Source organism: Hylaeus volcanicus, chromosome 4, assembly GCF_026283585.1.
Source record: "Hylaeus volcanicus isolate JK05 chromosome 4, UHH_iyHylVolc1.0_haploid, whole genome shotgun sequence".
Classification (NCBI taxonomy): Eukaryota; Metazoa; Arthropoda; class Insecta; order Hymenoptera; family Colletidae; genus Hylaeus; species Hylaeus volcanicus.
Window position 1 is genome coordinate 10083375 of NC_071979.1, and position 23301 is coordinate 10106675.

General features: G+C 39.6%; 2 protein-coding genes across 4 annotated transcripts in view; one reads left to right on the top strand and one right to left on the bottom strand.

Moving 5' to 3' along the window:
- The window catches only part of LOC128875946 (tubulin glycylase 3A-like), a 49995-nt gene extending 39073 nt beyond the window's left edge, over positions 1-10922 (bottom strand). Inside the window, exon 1 of the mRNA XM_054121992.1 lies at positions 10810-10922. The gene's annotated coding sequence lies outside the window, so the exon portion shown is untranslated. The remainder of the gene's footprint in view (positions 1-10809) is intronic.
- LOC128875948 (lysosomal acid glucosylceramidase-like) overlaps positions 1-23301 on the top strand; it is a 50727-nt gene that overhangs the window by 27189 nt on the left and 237 nt on the right. For 2 of the 3 annotated variants that reach the window (XM_054121996.1, XM_054121997.1), the window contains exons 2-8: positions 14059-14155; positions 21174-21247; positions 21415-21745; positions 21929-22194; positions 22317-22748; positions 22816-22895; positions 22966-23240. In XM_054121996.1, coding sequence (XP_053977971.1) covers positions 21205-21247; positions 21415-21745; positions 21929-22194; positions 22317-22748; positions 22816-22895; positions 22966-23240 — 1427 coding nt within the window. In that variant the 5' untranslated portion in view covers positions 14059-14155; positions 21174-21204. The remainder of the gene's footprint in view (positions 1-14058; positions 14156-21173; positions 21248-21414; positions 21746-21928; positions 22195-22316; positions 22749-22815; positions 22896-22965; positions 23241-23301) is intronic. The other variant, XM_054121998.1, reaches the window with a different exon arrangement.

Below are 23301 nucleotides of genomic sequence, written 5' to 3' on the forward strand. Positions count from 1 at the left end.
ATTTAAAAATCATCGAAATCGGTGAGGATGTACCTGTTCTCTATAATAACCGAATTTATTTCTCCTAATAACAGTGAAGACGCTATCGCTCGCAAATAAATCGCATCGAAAGATTACGGGATTTCTCGATGGACAAACTTCGTAAAAGCGCATCCAATGATTCTTAACCCATAAAATACGAACGAGCGAATAGGTTGAGCTCCGTATTACGCGGAGAAACGTAAAAAGCGCAACCGAGACTACGTATAATACTACAAGATTTACGTTCAACTGTTTTTAAGGCGCCCTGGAATTTTCCACGGAGAAAAAGGTATCCAAGATGGATGAGTAACGAATACATCTGTCCGCCGAATGGCGAAAACCAGCGAACAATTTCAAGAAGAAACGTCAATCGACGTCAGGATCGACCAATCGTTTCGTTCGACTTTTCTTTCCCCTATCGTTGATCGTTCGTAGTCGCCACGATTTCTCGGTCTCAGTTTCCGTTTTCAATGGTAACATTTTGCCACGTTAACTCTGCGTTAAAACAGGAATTATTTTCTTCCTCGAATGGCACTTTCCTCCAATACCAAGTTTCACATCGGGACACCTACTTTTAGCTTAGGTGTAAAAATTGATGTTTCCATTTATTATTCACGTTTCCAATCAATACTACTCGATATGACGGCAGGTGTTTACTATAGCTTTGTATGCTCAATCTAAATATGTACACTCGCGAGGGATGATCTTTACACGATCATCGATGCTCCGTCAGCATTCCGAACATCGTCTGGAAGATGGCTCGATTATACCAGCACGGAAAAGATTTATTTTCACTTTCACCTTACGGATTGGTTTAAGCATCTCACGTACATACGGCTTCGTGACATATTTATTGCCAACGGAAGCTGCGATAAGAAAGATTATTATTAGCGGAAGCCGTGAGAGAGATTCTTATAAATATCCGTTACAGTATTCCGAAATGGGGCTGTCGAGCAATTCATTTTTCTCATAAATTTTTATGAATCGGAGCACTCCGGATCCACGAAACTCACTCTCACCCCTGGAAGGTGAAGGACGTGCTCGGCGTACAAGCGGACTCCGAAGAGTTCGGTGACGAGATTTTTCCCCTCCGCTGACACCAGCCTACCACGTTGTCTGAAGCGACTTGTTTCAGCCGGTGGCCGTGTTCGGAGATGCCGAACTCTCCATTGGCCATTCTTCAGACTGAACGCGTCTCACCGAATTCCAACGCCGCGCCACGCGCCGCTACCAACAAGATTTAACTCGCACACGTGAACATTTTCCCCACTACTTCGCTCTAACTTTGTACGCGAATTTCCAACGTGAGTCGCAACGAAAGAAGCCTGGAATTCGCGGAATTATCAAGTTATTTTCGATCGGACTTCGAAGGTGTTAAGGTGCTCGGAATTTCAGCTATAGGGAATGATAGAAAACAGTGTTCGGGATTTACGTGATTTCGTGTGCTACAAATATAACAAACGTGACGAAGTTTAACGTTTAGCGTGCTAGTAAACTCCCAGTATCGCGTAAGTACTGGAAAGTCTAAGCATGTAAATATATAGAAAGTGGAAGTTTAGAAAGTTTTGATTTTAAAAACTAATTTTACTGAAACTTTGTAAGTTTTCTTGTAAACTTGCCAATTAGGATTGCCTGGTTGCTTTCTCGAGTTTCCCATGCGTTCTGCATACAAGACCTGTTATTCTAAGTTAGTTACAAAGTTCTGGACACGATCCGCGAGGAATAACAATGATCCTTGTAACGATGACGACCATAGAATACCTTCCTGTAAACGTCGAAGAAAGGCTGGTTGTAAGTATACGAAAGAAACGAAAGAAGAAGGGTTACGGGAAACAGGTGGAAATGAAACAATTTTCTCGATCACAAGGGATTTTGCCGCGACAGTTGAAACGTTCGAAGCATCGTTAACGACGGAGAAACTTGTGGCTTAGAGTCGATCAGCGGGCTAACATTTTTCATCGAATTCGAGAGAACGTTTCTATAGAAATCGTGCGAAGGAAACGTGCAGGACGGTCAGCCACAACCGTGACGCAGCATCGCAGGAGCTGCAGTTTCCGAGGAAATAGAAACGTCCGACACGGCCCGAAGACGAATGTCTCGATGTGCGAAATGGCGATAGCGAACGAACGCCTTCCACTATTCGACACCGCTGATTCCTGGCTGGTCCGATTCGATTCTTTTTCCTTTTTGGACACCTCTACTACCTGCGACGATTTCAATTCCCCGATCGCGATCTTCCTTCTATGTCAACGCAAAAGGATCCGACACTGGTATAAAATCAATTTTCTATCGAGGAAGCGATGCCGTTGACGGTATTTAAAGGAAAATATATGAAAATCTCTTGTCCTCGACTTCTCCTCGACAGAATGCTTTTTCTGTACGTCATGCTACAAGACGGGATGCAACTACAAAAGGTAGTACCCTGAAAACTAGATCGAAAATGTTGACGATATCGATACCGACCTCAATACCTAGGTACACGATTTCGCGTTAACACGCGAATTGATCCCTGTTGGACCGACCTAAATGATTTCAATGAAAATTTCAATGAAAATTTAATACCGATCGAAAATACAGCGTCCATCGCTGTGGTGACCGAAACGGCTCGAACACGCGGAACCGAATCACGTCGTAATCAATGGCCGCGTTTTGTCTTTCATTCTGACAGCAGGAATATCCATGCCCGTCGTCTCCTAGATTTAAATTTATCCTAGGAAATTCCATTTTGGCGAATCTCCGATTAAGATGAGAAAGAGAGTGATAACTACAAGAAGAATACAGGGACGACAAGCAGGGATGAAAAGCAATTTTAAGTTTAAGCTCAACTAATTTGGAAAGTACTTCATTTCGTTGTCACGTATAATGACTTGAGCCATATGCGTCAATCACACCTGATGGATGTCCCTTACGGAATGCAATTGTATTTTTCGCGCACGACAAATCTGTCATTTTCGACACCAGCCATCGGTTAATTGCGCAATTAATCATCGCCTAATAAGAGCAACCGACGCGGCTACCAATTAACGCTTACCGGTGTTGTGTCACTTATTGTATTCGAACGGTCAACGATAGTCTGAATGCCATTAACATTGTATTTTCTTATATTTTTCTTGTTTTTTTCCTCAACTCATGTTCTTTCTAAATCACTTCGTAGACTTTCGTATATGTTAAATTGCAACGGAGTTGGACGTATCTCGAATTTCGTTTTACGAGTCATTGATATTCACTCATTGCACGGGATAAACAACGACGTTTCCTGGTTTTTCCAAAGCATTGAAAATGTTCGATGACAACTCTTTGTTCTTGCGCCTTTACCGTTCGCTTTATAGTAAACGGGCCATGGCTAACGCTTAAGGTCCGCAACTAATCTCTTCACGGGCTGTTGCACGTGGCGTTCCTCAGGGCTCTATCCTCTAGCCTCTTCTGACATACATACGCGTCGCTCACCTTCATCGTGTTTGTAACCACATGCAATATGTGTCGATACCATGCAACCCCTGCACAACAAACCCTTCTAAGATTGATATCGTAATTTGCAAACTGGAATCAGACTTTGACAATATACACACCCGGTCTGCTGCATCTCATGGTTTAAATCCTCTCGAAATGCCTTCTCCTCGTGGTCGATACTCTTCACTTACTAGATAAGCTTCTTGTTACTGTGAACGTTCTCGAAAACTTGTGTTCTCTGAATCCTGTTACCTGTATCCGTCTGATCGTCTTCTATCCAACTGCTTCTGTCTCAATTCCTAGCGATGTTTCGTTTTTATGCGATCAAATATTTTGTTTCTATACTCGACATCCACTAACTACCGGTCTCCTTTTATTTGTTTACTGGATTATTTGTTAATGATATAATCATATTTTAATAACCGTAATAGACGTATAGCGTTCATTACATTACAATTATAATATAATGCACGATTATTGGTTCGTACACGCTGCAAAGTCGTAACACTTCGTTAGCAAACTGTATGTAAATTTCATGTAAATCATATATGTATAATGATTAGCTTTTGCGTGGTGTCTGTTTTTCGAATTAATCCTGACTTTAATGATCGTTTTCTACAAATATGGGTTCAGTTCCTGATGAATCAAATCAACGTATAACAATTAATCAGCGTCGTTTATTCCGATGAATAGTTCAATTTTCATTTATTTCTTTTTACGTACCGTTGATAAAAACTTTTTTCTTTCGAAGGGTGTTAGCTTAACTGATCCAGCTGACGGTCGCGTGTGATGCATGCAAATCCCATAACGGATCGTTTAGAAATTATCGCGATCGTGAAATTGTGTTTTTCAACACCGATGCCTAAACGTAGATCCACGAAAGCATTTCAGAGAAATGCGATACTTTTCCCTGTGTTCCCACAACAGGCTTTCCCTGTCCTGTGCCCCTCCGCGTGCACGCATTATAAACTGAATTCACGAGAGCCCAAATATGCCGCGAAAAAGCATCGTATAATTCGCGAGTATAGCATGCATTTATGCGCATGCATTTCTATCGTGCACACACAAACACGCGGTCACGTTTCAACGGTATGGGGAGCTTCGTTTTCAGATTAAAGGTACGCTTTATAGTGTATCACAATGGTTTTGTCGAAAGATTTCCGATCCGATTCGAAAATGACAGAAATAAATAAAACAAGTTGCGTTAAAACGATTGATAACGACCAGAAATTAAATCACTGCTGAAAAACAAAAGAGTCCAATTGTGCATCGATATTTCTTCTATCGCTCTATTTTGCGCATCACTCTATCACGACTTGTCCTCGTTATTTTCTACTAGCATTTTCCTCGTTACCCTGCCCATTATTACGATAAGCAGCCTATCGAATGTGCCTGCGGTAAGAATTTGTTATATTTTCGCTTATCGGTTTCATTTGTTTAAACCTTAATTCGTTTAAACTGTGTCTAATTTTTGCTACCTATTAAAAAACAATTTCGCGTGTAGTCAATCGTCGGTGGTTCTGGACGAACTTCGAACCATACAAATTGATTTCTGGCGGTGATTTCTGGCCAGTGTTTTAATTGCCCCAGCTGCGCGGACGTGAAATATCTCTGCCAATTTTGTCGAAAACTTATCGCACGGCTGTGCTCTATTTTTCATGTAGGTAATTGTACATTTGTTGCGTCGACCTCGCTCCGACCAAACGTGAACTAAATTATTCTTTCGTTATAAATTAATTTTCTTTTAGAATTTTCGAAAGAAAGAAAACATTTCGAGCCTCGATAGTCTACTCGACGACAATTTTGTATCGTATCACTTTTGATACGTCGTTTTTTTTACAGCAGAGACTGATCTTTGAACGTCTTACGCGAAATTATGTCACGTTATATATTTTCGCTTTGACAACCACCGAGGGAAGAAGAACGGAACGGAAAACGACTCACGAGCGAGCTCCATTCGTTGGGATGATTTACGGTGACGAACATTCGCCCCATGGAAATGGTAAAGTACCGAGAGGCGCGAAAATTCGATCGATTCGATTTTGAGGGGGACAAGTCGCGGCCACGCGTGCTCGCCACTTCGAAAAGAATTCGCATGGCAAAAACACCGCGACGATCAATCAAGCGCTATTCAACGACTATAATAAAATAACATGCGGCGAACGGAGGCTTTTTTACCAGCTGCCAATGCCGCTTTACATCCGTCGACGATTTGGGTAACTGAATGACTATTCAATGACTTTTAACGAACAATGGAATCGAGGGGAAAACGCAAATTCTCCCAAAGCAGCACGCTACTACGTTTGTCGAGCTGCGTTTTCTCGCACCGAGACGAATCAATGGTGTAATTAGAGCAGGTCTCTCCTAGCCAATTTTATTTGTTTTCTTATTTCGTTTATTCTTTCCAATTGCAAACATATACATGTAGCAATATGTACGCAACAGCACAGCGAAGGATTAATAAAAATCGATTCGATGGATTTCGAAACAAACACACGTCGAAATAAATTACGACTTTATTTATCTCTACCGATCTATAGGTATTAATAAAGTCAATATTTGTTTCCAATTACTCTTTTACATATTCAGTTTAGTTTCGAATGCGAAACCACCTACTTTTACGTTAGTGCCACAAATTTCTGGAATACCGAGAAGCTTGTCGGACAATTTACGAGCAAGAGTAACGAGTAATGTGCTTGTCCACCTCGTTCGAACTGACGGAATTTGCAAAAAGATCGATTTGTCACGAGTGTCTACGCTTTTGTCGAACACGTATATCACTCCACCAAGTTGAAAATTTGTCTTTGCGACGATAGTGGATTTCATCTAACGGTAAAAACCGTGTTAACCTGTTTCGCGTCCCTTTAACCAATTCTATGACCACCCTCTGTAATGATATCGACATTAAAATATTATTTTGTTCAACCTAAAATTACAAACCTAGAAAAACGTCAAAGCCTAATAAACACACAACGATGCGCATCTTTTTAATATGAAGAAAGATCGATGATAAAATCCACGTACCATTTAAAACAAATACTCGAGATAGAAGGTAAAAAAGGGTAGGCGAACAGAAAGTAACTCTTTGGAGCGCGAGCGAGTTAAAGCACGCGTTCAATGCCAGAGTAATATGTGGGATTTCTCGGCGGAGATGCGGTTAAAAAAGGAACGAGTGGAATGAAAATAATGTTCCATGCTAGAGTAGAATAGGTGTGGCATGCCCGGTGGTGCTTCTTTATTTTTTCCTCGAAACAAGGTCCGGAAGTATACGTGTACACCCGGAAGTATATTCCAGCCAGCACAACGGGGGCATAGAAATGGCAAAAAAGGTGAAGTTCCCTTCGTTTATCTGCAAGTTTCACGCCGCTCAGGTTCATATGGAAATTAGTCCTCGCTATATACAGAGTTGCCGGCCACTAAAAATAAACAATGAGGCATTGCGTTGGTAAGAAACTGTACGGCAAACCAGCTCGTGCTTTCAGTGGGTTATTGATGACCCGTTGTGGCACGAATCGAGCTAACCAGCCCGAAGTTAAAAAGTGTAACGCGCGAGAGCACTCGGCTAATGAGAATTTAATTAACATCGCGCACATATCCGGCTCGCGACATGTTTTCAGCCCTCGACGCCGACGTCGCGTCGTCTCGCACGGAAGTCTCCGACGTTCGCAACTTTGCAATAAACTTCGCAATATCGTGAAGCTTATATTTACGGAGAATCTCGTTTTTATGCAAATCCCGCGCTCGTGTAATTTTCCAGTCCGCTGTAGAACGTTATCGTCCTGCCGCGTTCCGTATTATGCCGCAGTCACCGATACGATGAATGGAGTCGTTCGTTAATACTCTATTAATGTATGATCCCCGGTGGCCTTCAACAACTAAATAGTGAAAATTATTTTTAATCTCGCCACGATACAATCGATATATACTTGTATATAATTGTATACTCTTGCGTCAAATCATTTTCCTATGTTTACTCCGTCAATCACAACTAAGGACAGGTTGAATATGCAATAGGAAATACAAAGGTACTCTCTATTTAATTCAAATTTATGGAAAAGTATCAGGCACTTTATCTTCATTGTTAGTGACTTATCTGCAGTTAAACACACGGTATGCCCGAAACATACCGTGTTATTAGCTATTGTTTTTATCGACAATGCGTCATTCAAACTGCGCATCGAGTACCAAGACCAAATAAGTTATTAATATGGTAAATTTACATAGTGTAAAGTGCATCCATTTTACATTTCTTCGTCTGATATAGTCATATTTTGAAATCAAAGAATTTTTCTTCTACGGCGAGGAACTATTGAAACAAGAACGATGCTCGAACTTTCACGAGCGCGTTCGTAAATTTCGTCAAGCATTAATGTACATAAATACCATCTAGTGCACGTTTATTAGCATATTTCTCATACATAAATACATAATACTCTGCTCGAACGTGAAACCACATCTTCCGATTCGGTCGTTTCCGAGAAAGGCCGTTATGCAAATTGCTCGCAAGTATCAACAAGGACCGTGAATCATGATCGACAGCATTTTATATTCGAATAGAAATAAGACAATGTTCTATGCGGAAACATCCTCCGACGTTGAATGCATTTCAGATTATTTACAATTAAGCTTGTTTACAATCTGAGAAATTAAAGTCCAAATTGATTGGAAACGAGGTAGATTTAAAATTAGTTCCTTCGAGTGGGTCTCGCGAGACTACGTTTTGCTCCTCGAACATTCGATTTTTTAAGTTTCCATACAATGAAATAAGTTCAACCATGTAAAGCGTTTTTTCACTGGAAGTATGACTACTTTGATTCTGATAAGTTATGCAAAAAGTGGACGAGAAGTTTCCATGTTACCTCGACGAGACGGTAACGAAGCGATATCACGACCAGCTCTATAATCACGGGGCATTATTCTTATTATCTCTCCTTGCGGCAACGTAGGGCAAATTAAGCCGTAAAACTTTACAGTAAAGTACAAGTCTCCCGTAAACTATGGTCGTTCCGAGCGTTCTTCTTAGGTTTATTAATTATTTACACTTTAATCGATCCCCAGAAAAGAGACCAAGTATTGGTGATCGTAAGAAATCGCTTAATAGAAATACATGTTCAAAAGGAGGGATGACTAGTTAATGGAGTAATCGATGGAATGGAACATTTCATATATTTGTATACAAAATGTAAAATTCCCCTCTAGCAATCGATATCTTAATTTTAATTTTCATGTTTCATTTAAACAAACAAGGTTGATTTTCCTAACTCCATTGCATCTTAAAACCAAACTAGACACGTCTGGAGCATTTTTCTCTATCCTCAGAAATAAACAAGTCGTTCGGATGGTTCGTTTTACGTGCTTTGCCTTGTATATCCATTTTTATGTTAAAATGGAACACCTTATATGAAATGAACCTATAACACGATGCCCACCGAGAAACACTATAAATACAAATTGCATGCAAACTGCAGAGGAAACACGGCAAAGTCGGATGACACTGCGAAGTAAAACTTTGCAGTTTAAGGGACGAGTACCGTATTGAAATTCCTAAAATATTGCATCCGCCTTATCGGGCTGAACTCGCTTCGATACACTTGCGGATGCACGCCTGCTCGCTTAAACACAGACATTTCCGCAACTTTCCAATGGTTTTATCTGCATACCCAATGTATCAGAGTTGAACATTTACACACTTTAAATAATACATGTTCGTGATATTACCTGGAACAGATGTTTATACTGTAGATGTAAACGTGGCTAGACGGGAACGATAACTGAAAATTAACCTAGTTTTAAGAACTATTTTTTTACAACAGGACAATGTTGGACACGATACTTTTATTTTCAACGTACGTCGTTTAATAAGCTACGTGACGTACCTCTACAAGGTCTACAAACTGTTTACTCTTGCATATCGACAAGGAAGTATGTTAAAAAATTTAAAATCGTTTTAATTTGAACAATGAGTCGCATTACTTCTGATAGCGTTCGCGTAAAAGCGATTCGCTCGACGGTAGTTTATAGAGAAATCGCGAAGATCAGTCGATAAGGGATGAAGTTGGAAATTTAGATGGAAACAATCAAAGAGACCGAGAGATATCCCGTTCTCGCGGTAAAGACGAGAGGGAAGTTTCAGTCGCGTTCGCTTCAACAATTTGCTTTCTATACCCTTCGGATCTCGATGTAATCCAAAGGGTTGTCGAGGGTTGCGTTTGACCACGCGCTCGTCTAACTACTCGCCATTACCTCAAGTGGCCTCGCGACAAACTTCGATCATTACCAGTGGTTTGTTTTCGCGAGCTACGCTCGTCCCGACTCCAGCGTCCCTTATTGTCAGAGTTTCGAGATTTCGGTTCCCTCTCATTACGGATTCGGCGCGAATCGCTACGCCACTTAGGCCAATACCTTTCGAGCATCTACGATGATCGCCCACTCGATAAATAAAACTGTAACTCTGACTTACTTCAGATGCTCATACGAGCAGGTTCCAACTTTCGATTGGTAGAATGTAAGACATCTCTAGAATCGGACCTCCCTCTATGATACCATGACAAGTTTCGTGTCTACATATGTGTCAAGAATGAAGGAGTTTGGCCTCCCTTTTCTGAGTCGTCTAATATTTTTGTACACTGGACGAATATTTTTTTTATTGTCGTCATTTACTCACAGGCAACATGTCTTTAAATATTTATTACTTATTATTTTACAGTGATGTACGTTAAATGATATTTAACCACGCCGATACCTTTTTTGCCCGATCAATATACTTGGTTGTATAACAAATTATCTGATAGGTATTTGAACTTAAAAAAAGGCTGAATGTTTTTTTGTTATCTATAAATATGCGACTGGCAGAACAAACTGAATAAATTTTGTTGTAAATGCGAAGTTTTGCATAATTTTTGCAACAGATAACTAAACTAAATGCGTAAATATAAGTAACTGGAACGGCGAAAGGAGGTAAGTGCGACGAACAACATTTAAATAAATTTGAATGTTGACGTGAATGGTATTGCATCACTTTTGCGGTAATGTACATGGTGCCCCATTTAAAGTTTACACGTTGAGTTGGCAAACTGAATACGATAAGATTGGATAAAGTCGGGATCAGTACAATTCCATGTGGAACAGGTGACCATGTGGATAGAGAGATCAACGATATTTTCCCGAATAAAATACATACTTTTGGGTAAGGTAAAATTTATCTAAATATTTGCATGTAACGTAGAAAATTACTCTATTCTACATAACTACACAATGGCCAATGGGGTAACTGGCTAATTAATATTATCAAAGACGTTATGCGAAGCGCAACTACATTACACGTTGAAAATTATATACCTCTCTTTCTGTTTCTTTTCCTTTAAACCATTGAACTCCTGTTATGAGTCACTCTGACAAAAGACAAACTGCCACCGATAATGTCGCAAAAGATAACGAAAATTTCATAAAAGGATAAGTCCGCGAGTGCTTAGTGACGCAGAAACGAGGTGCTAGCCGAGCGCACAGTAGCAAGTGAACTTTGCAAAAATGAATTCTCGAAACGGCATGGCCGTTATTCTCCTCGTAACTTTCCTCTGCTTTGCGACGGTAAGAGTCACAATATGTTAAATTGAATATTCGCATAACTATTCATTCCACCTCGCATACATACTCACGCATCTAAGTAAATTTCTCTATTCGTTCCAAAGGTTCGACTTTTAGCTAACGAGAACTCGAACCTGCTTGTAAAGCATTCATTTATACCAACAAGTTTTATTGCGCTATTCGATCATTCCACCAGCATTTGAGAATTCAATTTGTTTTTCGAAGTCTCTTCTCTGTCAATTTCCGTAGATTTCTCCATGTCCTTTCGTTTCATCTTCAATACCATATTTTTACTCTTCTTTGATCTATTTTCCTTGTTGCTTTGATACCTAATTGTGATTATTCATCCAATTTCATTTAATTATCTCCCCTTTTTTTTCGAAACGTAACATTTAAAAAACATCCGAAACATTTACACTCTTCTAAAGTCTCGTCACCAATGACCATATTTTTCGACGAAGTTATATTTACGAATACAATATTCGTTGTATCTATCTTGTACCGTAATATTCTCCGTTTCACTTTCTTACGGTCGCGTCCTTGAATACAACATTTGGCGATATAATGGAACAGCTTGTCCACGTCGAAGCAGCCAGTTTGGTGACATACCCAGCTGATTTATTTCCTATAATTCAACGCGTGAGTATGGTTTAAAATTGGTTTACCAATGTATTCAAATAACATTAACGTCTTAAAAGAATTATGCACATACGATAATCGTTTATTACATTTAATATATTTTCAGTTTATTGCTGTAATAATGTCATGGATAACGAATTTGTTGAAAAACTTCGAACCGGGGAATATTATGCAGCGCATGGTGCAATTGGCGAAACCTTGGTCTACATTGGCCCAAGCCTTCATTTAATGGATGAAGTCCTATTATATGACAAAACGTTAATCATGAATTAAAATTGATATTTGAGACATGTCGTAAAATCTCATTTGTTCTCCTGAATCCATACGTTAAATTTTTGTTGTTAGGTGTCAGAACGTTTGTACCAATTTTATTTATTTAACTCGTAGACGAAAGATGAATAAATACACATAGTGTTATGAACGTATATTTTATCAGAAAACAAAGCCTCGCAATATTAAAGACTAACCTTCGTACAACCTTGCAAAAAATATGAATTATTACACGAGTGACATCGAATTACGTTGTACGGATCTCCCTTTGCGATTTTAACCTGCGACACCAGTCGACTAAACTCAAAAACTATTTCTTACGTGATATTACACAATACGTTTCCAAGCGTTGAAATCGATCTATCCCACCACTTGAATCGGAAGTTTCACTGCAGTTCTAACTCGTCCGAAAGAAAAGTTACTCGTGTATAGGTACTACTTCTTGCACGACGTGTTCAACGGTTTCGATGAAATTCGGAACACGGTGACAATTTCGTGCATAGCGTATGGATGTTACAATCAAATTTCATGAAAATTCGTTCCGGTATGCTTCGAATCGCCAATGCACGCTTCAAACTATTATATAATATTTCCACGGAGCGAACGTGGAAATAGAAAGAAGAAAGAAACACGTCAGCGTTGAAACGAGCGAATTGTTCTCGGGAAATGGGCTACGTCGTGCGTCGACGGACGTGCGAGAAATGCATTTTCGTCTTGCGATATCAAACAAAACATCGTGCTATATAATAATCGAGCAGTTACGTTTCAACCACCGACACCGGTCGACCGTGTCTCGATCTTTCATAGTTACGATGAACCGTCATCGACCGCGCGTCAGTCGCGTAATGACTAATTACTCGTGTTAGTAATTAATCACGCTCCGTTAGTTCAACTTGTATCATCATTGCAAATTAGACTGCGAAGTCTCTCGACTACACTTTGTCTTTACGTATCGATAAAGTTAAGAATTTAATCTTGTTCCTGTAGTAATTGAACGCTCCGATAGTAACACACAAGTTTATCTAACTCTGTTGGTAGAGGAGCATGTATAGAGATCAGCACACAGGAATCCACGTAGACAGCCAGAGGGAAGCGGAAGGCAGTTGAGCATGCTATCTACTATTCGTTGGCTGCTCTTTTGTATTCAGTAGTCGGTATTCAGTGGCGAGCCGATGGCTGCTGTGTTTGGCCAGGATTTTGACGTTGATGATGAGGGATGATAGATGCGTCCTGCATCCATTACGAAAAGTTGGACTCGAGAGATCGGGAGGCAGAGCGTTACGTGACTGCTGATACCATTTCGCAAACCTTCATACATACATACCAAGGATACGTTGTGTCGCTCTTTCTCCGCCTTCGAGATTATACAATAGACGTCGCTACAAAATTCCACGTTATATTTTCCTCGGTTGCTTTTCTGCCAGTAACGCTCTCGCGCGCTATAGCTATCCTTGTTTTCCTTCCGCCGAACCACAACATTTTTTTGCACGTATATTAGGTCATCCTCTAAGTACCGGGAATTTCCTTCCACGCTTCGAGAAGTGAAAGTGTTGTTTATTTACAATTACATTCAGCCACGATATAATAGTACCATAACATTACAGAACTATTCGACGGATAGCAGATTATTTATTAACGTTTAAATAACGCTGTATTAGTGAAATTCAGAGAGAAATTTTTCTATTTTGATGCGTCAGCGTTCGTTTCATCGACAAAGTCGATCTACTGCTCGACGGTACATCTTTTTACCCATTCGTCGAAACGAAAATACGAATAATGGAAAAGAGCGTTTACTACGCTTCGCTGGAATCGAGCAAAAGCCGTGTTTAATTTCCATTCGCTAAATAAATAATAGGGAGAAATGATTTTCACTGAATGCAGGAAAAATACGGGCACGATGCGAAACGGAAATCTGGCAAACAAAAATTTCATCTTTTCCGATCTGAATTACTCAAAAGTGCCACTCAACTGCGATTCGGAACCATTTTTTGTGTACATACGGACGATGACTACTTTTAAAATTTGTTTTTTTTTTTTTTTGTATCTTTTGTAGGACAATTGACACAACGGACAATTTTCTTCTTTTATTTGCAGGATCGACGCTTTTGAAATCAATGGTCTCGTTCAAACTACTTTGGACCCGACGGCAGTTTTCAACGACCAGTTTTTAAGTCTCCGCTTAAGGATCGAGGCAAGTAACAAAACCAATCCTGCGATGTATCGATATTTATAAAGTTGGAGGCGAACAAGTTTAATAGAGTCGTAGATAGCGGAAGTTCGTACTTCGTACGCGTTAAAGCGACTCCGAACGGTTCCAAAGCGAGTTCTTGTGTAAACTCGGAGAACTCGGAGAAAGAGGTACTCAAAGTGTCTAAGAAGCTTTAACGCTTTCCGATGAGATAAAATAAAACGAAGCTCACGGGCTACATATTTAGTCACGCGTCGAGTATCGATTTTCCGTACAACCTGTAACCTCAAACATAACGCAAGCAAGCAATTTGATTTAAGCAACGCAAGATAAATAAACAAACAACTCGAACAAGTTTCAACTTACAATTGCGAGATGAATACATGTGCGTTCCATGTATGTGTATGTACGAACCAAAAATGCATTGTTTCGAAAATTTGAATGTTTTTCGATGAAACAATTAATGATACTTGAATCAATATTGATCGTCTTTTTAGTATTATTCGCAATTTGTATCTACACGGGCATTATTTTTTAAACATCACGTAGACGGTAACCGCGGCCGCGTTCCGCGTAATTGATGCAATTCATATTCATAAGCCGGAATCAGGAAGGGTGAAGTAGGGTAGTTGGCAATGAACGAATATCGGAAGTGGTGAAATAATGCCGTCTTACGGTGAATACGCGAAACGAACAGGAAGGGACGATAATTTCAGAGCGAAGGGAGAGGAATAAAAAACGAGAGAATGCGTTATTACGTGTCTACAGTATCTAGTCACTGGGTAAATATGAATGGCTTTAATATTCCGTGAGCACGAAGGCGCCACTTTTTAAAGTTCATGCATACCCAAGACGTGACCAGAAAATATTACAAGTCCTGGAAATGCCGCCCGGAAGGAAGTCGAGCCCGATGGCAGATAAGAAGCCGCGTGTTCGTACGAACTCCTTCATCGACGATCTTCCGTATTTCCTACCACAGTGCTTCATTGTCACCTCTCCGATAGCTAAGCTTCACGAGGACTGCTTCGAGCTTACGCTGGTTCGTGTCGTATTTAAATCTTTTCGTGTAACTAGGGCATCATGCTAGAAGAGCACTCGAACACTTCTAGTTTGCAGCTTCGAGAATTGCTGTTTCTACGTCCATTCGATCTAGCTCGCTTAGACGAGTTAATTAAAAGGCTCGTTTACCTTCCAAATAGTGTTAGCGTATTCTTTCTTCCAGGGGCAATGGCCTCGATACGTGAAAATGTATGTATGCACGTTGTGTGCACAAACGCTTCGTACATAAGTGGCATCGGTACGTGAGAAAGAAAGAAAAAAGAACTGATGGGGATATTTATCTAGCGGAGGTAACGCGAGTTTAAGAACTGAAACCCACTCTCCGCAATTATACTCTCTAATGCTATCTTAGAAACTATTGGAGACCCAAGGGATTTTTTTAATGAATCTACAATGTATCGTGTGATTATTACACGCTGTATAATCTTCCGATCACATGTTGTGTTTCTTTCGAATATTGCCAATTTTTCCCTCGCGTGTCACACGCTTAGCTATTTATAGTAGCTCGCACCAATGGCAAGTATGTTTAGCTTCCCCTAGCGCAACAAATTCTTAACGTACGTGACACAATATCTTGAATTAGTTTAGATAGCATGCTCCAATGTTGTTCCAACCAAAGTTTAATTTATTAATTGAATATTGTTACAGTAAATTCATAACACCAAAAGACAGATGTACCAGACGGAGTACTAGAAATTGATAGGTATCCGTTCCAATGCTGACTAAACCGAACAACCATGAGGCTGTGCATATAGGTACACGTTCGTATTCGATGAAACTATGCAAATCAAATCCGATGGAGTCTCGTTCCAGATGACCGCGACACGCGGATAACAACGAGATTTTTCAACGTCCCGAGTAAATTGCGGGGGGATAACGATCTCAAAATTAAATTCCCCATCTGAGCCGCGGGGTGCACGTGTAATGAGTTCCGCAGTATGCCGAACTTTACTTAATAAAAGAACTGTTCTTACTAGCGCGAGGGAAAGGTGCGGAGAATAGCGCATACTATACAGCTGCTAGCATTTTTTTTATATTAAACTCGAGCACGCGATTACACGGTACACTTTCGACGAACCCGGTGACCCGAGGTTCGCTTTATATTAACTTGGCAGCTTAAGGTTTGGCTTGTACTAGGTCGTTCAAATTTAAACAGACTAATTTTATTTCTAAATGCACCGCGCGAACTTACAGTTATCTCTCAATTCAATGTTCTCTCTAAAAAAATTCGATGTATCGATCCAGTTCTAAAAATCATCTCACGCCCTGCAACCCCAACCATATAACGTTAATCCGAAAGCAAAAATATCATCGAATACATGTAATGCTTTCCACGAAAAATGTATTTCAATTCCAAGTAATTTGCATGTAACATGTTCGCAGAAGCGAAGTTGGTTTAGCGCCGTCCTTTATCTTGGTTGAATTTAATTTCAGCCCGACCAAGTAAAGTGGCACTTATTCTTACGAACGCCACCGACGCGGACGCTTCGAGTACCTTTCGAGGATAGTCGAGTATGGTCGAGTGTTACGCTTCTTGGTCTTGCCCCCTGACATTTTATTTATCTCATTATTTGAGTGATGTCGGGACATTATTCGAGTGAGTGGTGATGGGATCAAAAGGATTTATAAGTAGAATCGAAATCTAATCGAACATCTTTCACCTTTCTATAAGAATACCTTGAAATATGGATACCCGGTAAATTTGTCAGTTACACTACATAAATTTTGCTGAAAATAATGGAAAAAGTATAAAAGTATCGTTCCAGTGTGAAACGAAGCTTGAATGAAACAAGGCTCGCATGGAACGAAGTAGGGAGCATCTATGACCTATACCGCGGTGAACCTGCTAATTTATTCAATTACTTCACCTTTCGTTACAGGCCTTTTCAGCGCAGTCAGAATTCTCTCCACCGTACTGCTTTTCAAAAATAAAATTTTCACTGCTCAGCTTTCTGTATAAAATGTGATGCATTCAGATACAAGCATACGTTTTCTACTATATCTTTTGTACCGATACTTTTAGTGTTTTAAAAAAAAAAAATATTCAGTTGATGCTTTGATTTTTCATTAGGCGAGTATATAGTGCTTATACTCCTCCCTATCTTGATAAGAGATAAGTTTGCTTAAAGGTAACAACGAGTTGGTAGAAAATAACAATCTCTCGTCGGCCGTTTTTGGAACGAACGGGTGCCGTGCGTTAAAATTGATGCGGGAAGATGGAAAGTAACAGGAACATTCGAATGCAAACGACTAACCGCGCATCAGACACTCGACGTTTCACTGGAACACCGAGACACCGTTTGATTAACATTTTCGTCGTTCCTGAAAGTTGAAAGTTCTTAGAAAATTCAAGATTACAAATTTTCATTAAAAACTTTCGGCAATGATTTGCATAATTGCGCTCTGTTGTCTCGCACACCGTGCCACAGATTACGTGAGATTAAACTTTAGTTTGCCTCATGATCTGTCCTTACAGCTTGTCTTGTCGAATTAATAACACCCGCGTACACAAGGAACACTGTTTACCCTTTGCGCGAAAATTAAATTCAACCTGTGTCAGGTGACCCAGGTAGGTTCGAACTAATAAAGAAAATAATAAATTTTTCAAGATGAGAGTGAAACGAGAGACTTCGCGCGAGCGTCAATTTAATTTAATTTGAAAACTTATGAAGATCTTACTATATCGGTCGCTAGTTCGAAAGGTAACGACCGAAGGGCATTATTTAGAATGTACCGTCGCGACGGTCGTTGAGTTGAAACGAATTGCAAGTTCACGAGCCATGAGAGCGTCAAATACCTCCTTTCAACGTAGAAGAGAGCGAAGCGTGAAGTATGGACTGGAATTTCGCTGAAGTCGAAACGAATATAAGGTCGTGTCGTCTGTTTCGCGATGTGACATAGAACAACTTCGTTTAGCCGAATGCGCGCAATATTCTCCGCGGTGCAGACATTTTTGTTACCTATGTTGTATCTAATGGAACGTCAACGCGATTCATCGACAGTTCCAGTTGCATAAACAAATAACTCAATCTATCGTTAGCTGTCAAACGCCAGACGGAATATAGAGCATAGAAATTTTACAAACTAGAAAATACACGTACATAATTTGCACTTTGACAAAACGATTAGGAGCGCTAATTGAATCGACATGTTTTCATATGGTAAAGAAAACTTACGACATATTGTAATTCGTACCCAGACTGAACGCAAAGATTGGTGACTCTTTGATTTATTAAAGCTCACGGATCGTCGTCGTTCGTATCGTATCCACTTATCGAGCTGTCCGTGTCCCCGAACGATCCGTTTAACGTGCGCATAAAAGCTTTCCCTTACTTTTGCTATCCCCAAGCCAGGTAATTTCGAAGGGATTTCGTCGTTTGTTCGCATCACTGCTTTCGAGAGGGAACGAACCACCACGTCGAACTGTCCTCGTGATACTGCTCCCTGCTTTATCTGTCATCCACCGGCCGAATATCCTTCGCTAGGTTACGTTTTCTTGATCACGGTTCGTTGAACTTGCCAAATAATTCCTCACGGGACGAAGGGCCCCTTGGTTTATCGGGTTCGATGTACGCCACCTTCTTTACGAACAAAATTTATTTTTCTCCCTTTGCTTGAGATTCCAAGTATAATCTCGAGAGACTTCTAATTCACTTTTATTTCTTTTTTGAAGTGTAACAACATCGATAAACCATATCTAAGAAGTTACACTTTTAACGCGCGGCATTTTACGCACTCACTTTTTTTTTTTTATGGAAGCCAGTTACTTTGGAAATGTAAAATGAAATACTTTACGACTGAATATCAAAAGACATGGGGAAAGTATAAATTTTTAAATAAAATTTGAGTTTATAAATAAAATGCAAGTCAGTCGAATAAACGAAAAATAAGTGAAAGCTGGCGCGTATCAATTTTAATGTCAAAGAGATAAGCATAAATTCTTATCGCTGAAATTTACATATTTAAATATCTAAATCGAGACACACAACTATAGCAAATTATGGCCAAACAGTTGCAACCGCATGAAACAAGTGTTTGATATTAGAGGTCGTCGGGGAACGATACAAATTTAAAGGTCAAATATCCAATCGCTGATACAAGGTGGTACACGAACGAGGCCAATTTTTATTTAGAGTGCTTCGTTATCCGTACTTTTATGTCAGAATCTCTATAATTTTGTCGATGGTTGCGTTAGAATGTAAATTTTATATCGGCGTTCAAAATCGATGAAATCGTTAAACACAGCTGTCCAACTCGCGTTCGTATCGTTCATTCCACGTGCTACCTTGCGCGGAACGTCTTCGTTCCGTGCAGAGCTGAGCAAAATTTTAATCTATAATTCATCTGTATAACTCTAATCGTTATATCTTGTACCCTGTACCTGTTGCATCGATTCTGAATCATTCTATTTCACATAATAATGCGTGAATATTTTTGTAACCCACCGTGTATGTACATTGTACATTTACAACTGGATTCGCATTGTCCGCTGAAAATTTATTAACTCTTATCGGTGTTAATAAAACACCTGCCAATTAGACACGATAAATTAATATATGTCTGTTTGTAGTTTTATTTCGGTCCACGTTCATATTTGACTTGTTCTTTAAATACAAATAACTAATAAGTTTCTTATTCACTAACCAAAGGAACCTTCCCTTTTTTTTTGGAAAACTATATAAGGAACTGTTGCTTTAAAAGCAATAAATATTTGTGTATTGTGAATCGTGCTCCATCGTTATATCGTTTCAATGAGTATTTAACGAAGTATCGCCCATCGAAGTTTCGAACAAAATAGTAGAAATATGTCCTGTCTACCGCATTGTTATTTTTCCCAACAAAGGATTCGCGCAGCGTATTGTCTACGCAAAGATGAAACTTAAGGAAAATCGTTAAAGTTGCTGCTGAAACAAAACTCCGACACATTCCTTTTTTATCCAAAGTTTATCCCACCGGAATTTTAATGAAAACCGAAACAATTGACTTCGTCAAAATCGGCACAATGCCGTTGCGCGAAGTGTCTATACAGACTTTGTCTTTTGTAGCTGAGTTTGAATCGATAGACGAACGTAAATTCCATTTAGTTTAAAGTCTGAACACAAAATTAGTCGTCCAAGGTTCGAATGATATTAAAAAACACAAACTGAACAATTGAAAATTAAAAGTTACTCAAATATACTACCTTCTTGTCGTTTCTTTCGAGTTGCTTGGAATTCTTATCGGATACCTATGTATACGCAAACATCAAGGAAGATTGTGCAAACTCTTGCCAACGTATTCAGTTTTCTCTCGCGAGACTCGTCACGTTCGTGAAATTCAATGCGTCACTTTTCAAATCCTTCTTCCTTCTATCTCCTTTCGTGTTTCCTTCTTCATCTTGCGTTGAAAACAACTCTATCGAAAAATGTGTCAACAGAAGCACTTTTCGATAAAAACGAATGTTTCTACAACTTTGTTCAAACCCTTCGATATTTAGAATGAATCCAAGAACCTAAAATCATAACATAAACTAACGTAAATTCTAAAATTAAATCAATGACACACTATTTTATTCGATACTGTTTAAAACGTTACAAACGCTGATGACGCAAATAGCGAATGTCTTGCGCAGCGTCGATGACTTCGGTGAATCATCGTTATCTTGGTACTTGCATGTAAAGTCGACATATATTTAATTTTCTAATAGAAAAATAACGAAAATCCGTACAACGCGTGTATATAATACATAATCCACACGACGAGCACACACGTTCAAGAGCATCCTCAGCGCGACATAGTATCGAGAGTATGTGGGTTACCTAGTGCCGCAATGCAACATCTAGAGCATTGTAGTTTTACTGTTTCGTTGGGTCCCGTCTGCCTGTTCAAATTCCCAACGTTACGTAACTCGAATCCTGCGATCGAGGACGTAAAAATGACTTTGTTATAGCGATAAATTTAAAGCCATTTATTTCTATTTCAGGTATTAGTCGTCGTCAAAGAATACTTGAATCATGTGGAAGGCGCTGTTGGTTGTTACCTTCTTTATAGCCAAAGGTAAAAGTAGAAAAGAAAACGACATAATAAAATAAGTAAAATTTGATCGAAACCGTTCAAAAATATTGTAGATTATTCAATAGAAGGAAATGTAGTAGAATACAAATCATGTATTACATTTCATGAAATTTCCTGCGGCATTCCTAACGCATTTTCGTTCATCATAGGTAACACAAATGACTGCGTGCCTCGCAGTTTCGGTACCGACCGAATCGTCTGCGTTTGCAATGCAACGTATTGCGATACTACGCCGGACAATAACCCGAAAGTGCCAGCAAGAGGTCGATTTTATTGGTACGTTTCAAGTAGAGAGGGACTTAGGATGAGAATGACGGAGGGACAGGTTGGTCCTTGCGAACGATCACCTTGCAGTGTAACTTTGACTATAGATACCACAAAAAGGTATCAGAGAATCCAAGGTTTCGGCGGTGCGTTTACCGATTCAGCGGGTATTAACATGAGGAAATTAAGCGCTGCTACTCAGGATCAGCTAATACGGTAATTGAACAGTACAATCTGATATTATTGCAACTATACAGTGTTTGCGAGTCGATGACAACTCAAACTAGTTGCTTCCAAAGATTACCCTATATTACAGTTCCGTCTTGTATTTTGCTATTTCAAGCCGAAATTCTTTCGATCCGAATATCGAACCACGTAACTCTAGTCCTCTGCTTGTAGGACATATTTCGATCCGAACGCAGGAAGCAAATACACGTTAGGACGTGTCCCGATCGGTGGTACCGATTTCTCAACGAGACCTTACACATACGATGACTATGAAAATGACACACGCCTGGAACACTTTACGCTCCAACGAGAAGATTACGATTATAAAATACCGTACATGCAGAGAGCCCTCGAATTGAATCCTGAAACGAAATTCTTGGCTGGCGCGTGGTCACCTCCAACGTGGATGAAAACTAACAACAGAATCAATGGATTTGGTACATACAATATTATACTATATAATAGGAAAATCTATTGACATCCAAACCCCTTGCCACAGCTTTCCTTGTTTACGTAGGATAGAACTGTATATGTGCAATAATAACAAATAATCCATTAGGTTTCTTGAAGACGGAATACTACGGTCTCTACAGCGATTATCTGTTGAAGTTTATGGATGAATATAAAAATAATGGACTGGACATATGGGCAGTTACAACTGGTAACGAACCAATGAACGCCTTCGTACCATTCGATCTTCTTAACACTATGGGATGGACACCTCAAACCATGGGTGATTGGGTTGCCAGTTATTTCGGTCCAGCTCTGGCCAGATCGCAACACAGAAACACGCAAATTTTAGCCCTCGACGATCAGAGACTTCATTTGCCCTGGTTTATTCGAAATCTGTTTCAAAATACAAAAGCAGAAAGATACATCGCGGGTACAGCTGTACACTGGTACACTGATTTCATTGTCCCTCCGACGGTATTGGATTCGACTCACAACTCATTTCCAAATAAATTCATTCTTATGACTGAAGCATGTACAGGTGAGCTTTAATATTCTTCGAAGAAAGTAATTAAAAATTATAATTACATCGCGAGACATCTACACAGGAAGCGGACTATTGGACTATCCAAAGGTTATTATAGGATCATGGGAGCGAGGAGTGTCGTACATTTTAAGCATAATAGAGGTACGAATTAACAAACAATTTTTCTGTTAACGAATAATAAATTGTCGCTAATAAACAATGTTCTTCTTAGTACATGAATCATTGGTCAGTCGGATGGATAGACTGGAATCTAGCTCTGGATGATTCAGGCGGTCCAAACTGGATCAGAAACTTTGTCGATTCGCCTATTATCGTGAACCAAGAAACCGACGAATTTTATAAGAATCCGATGTATTATGCTCTGATGCATTTCAGTAGATTCGTCGAGAGAAATTCAGTCAGGATTTCTATCAGCCAGGCAGACAATATTAAATCTACAGCATTCGTGACCCCTTCGCACGAAGTCGTCGTCGTACTTTATAACGAGTATATATTACATAGTTGATAGAAATGTTTACGCATATCGAAAATTTGACTAATCGTGCAC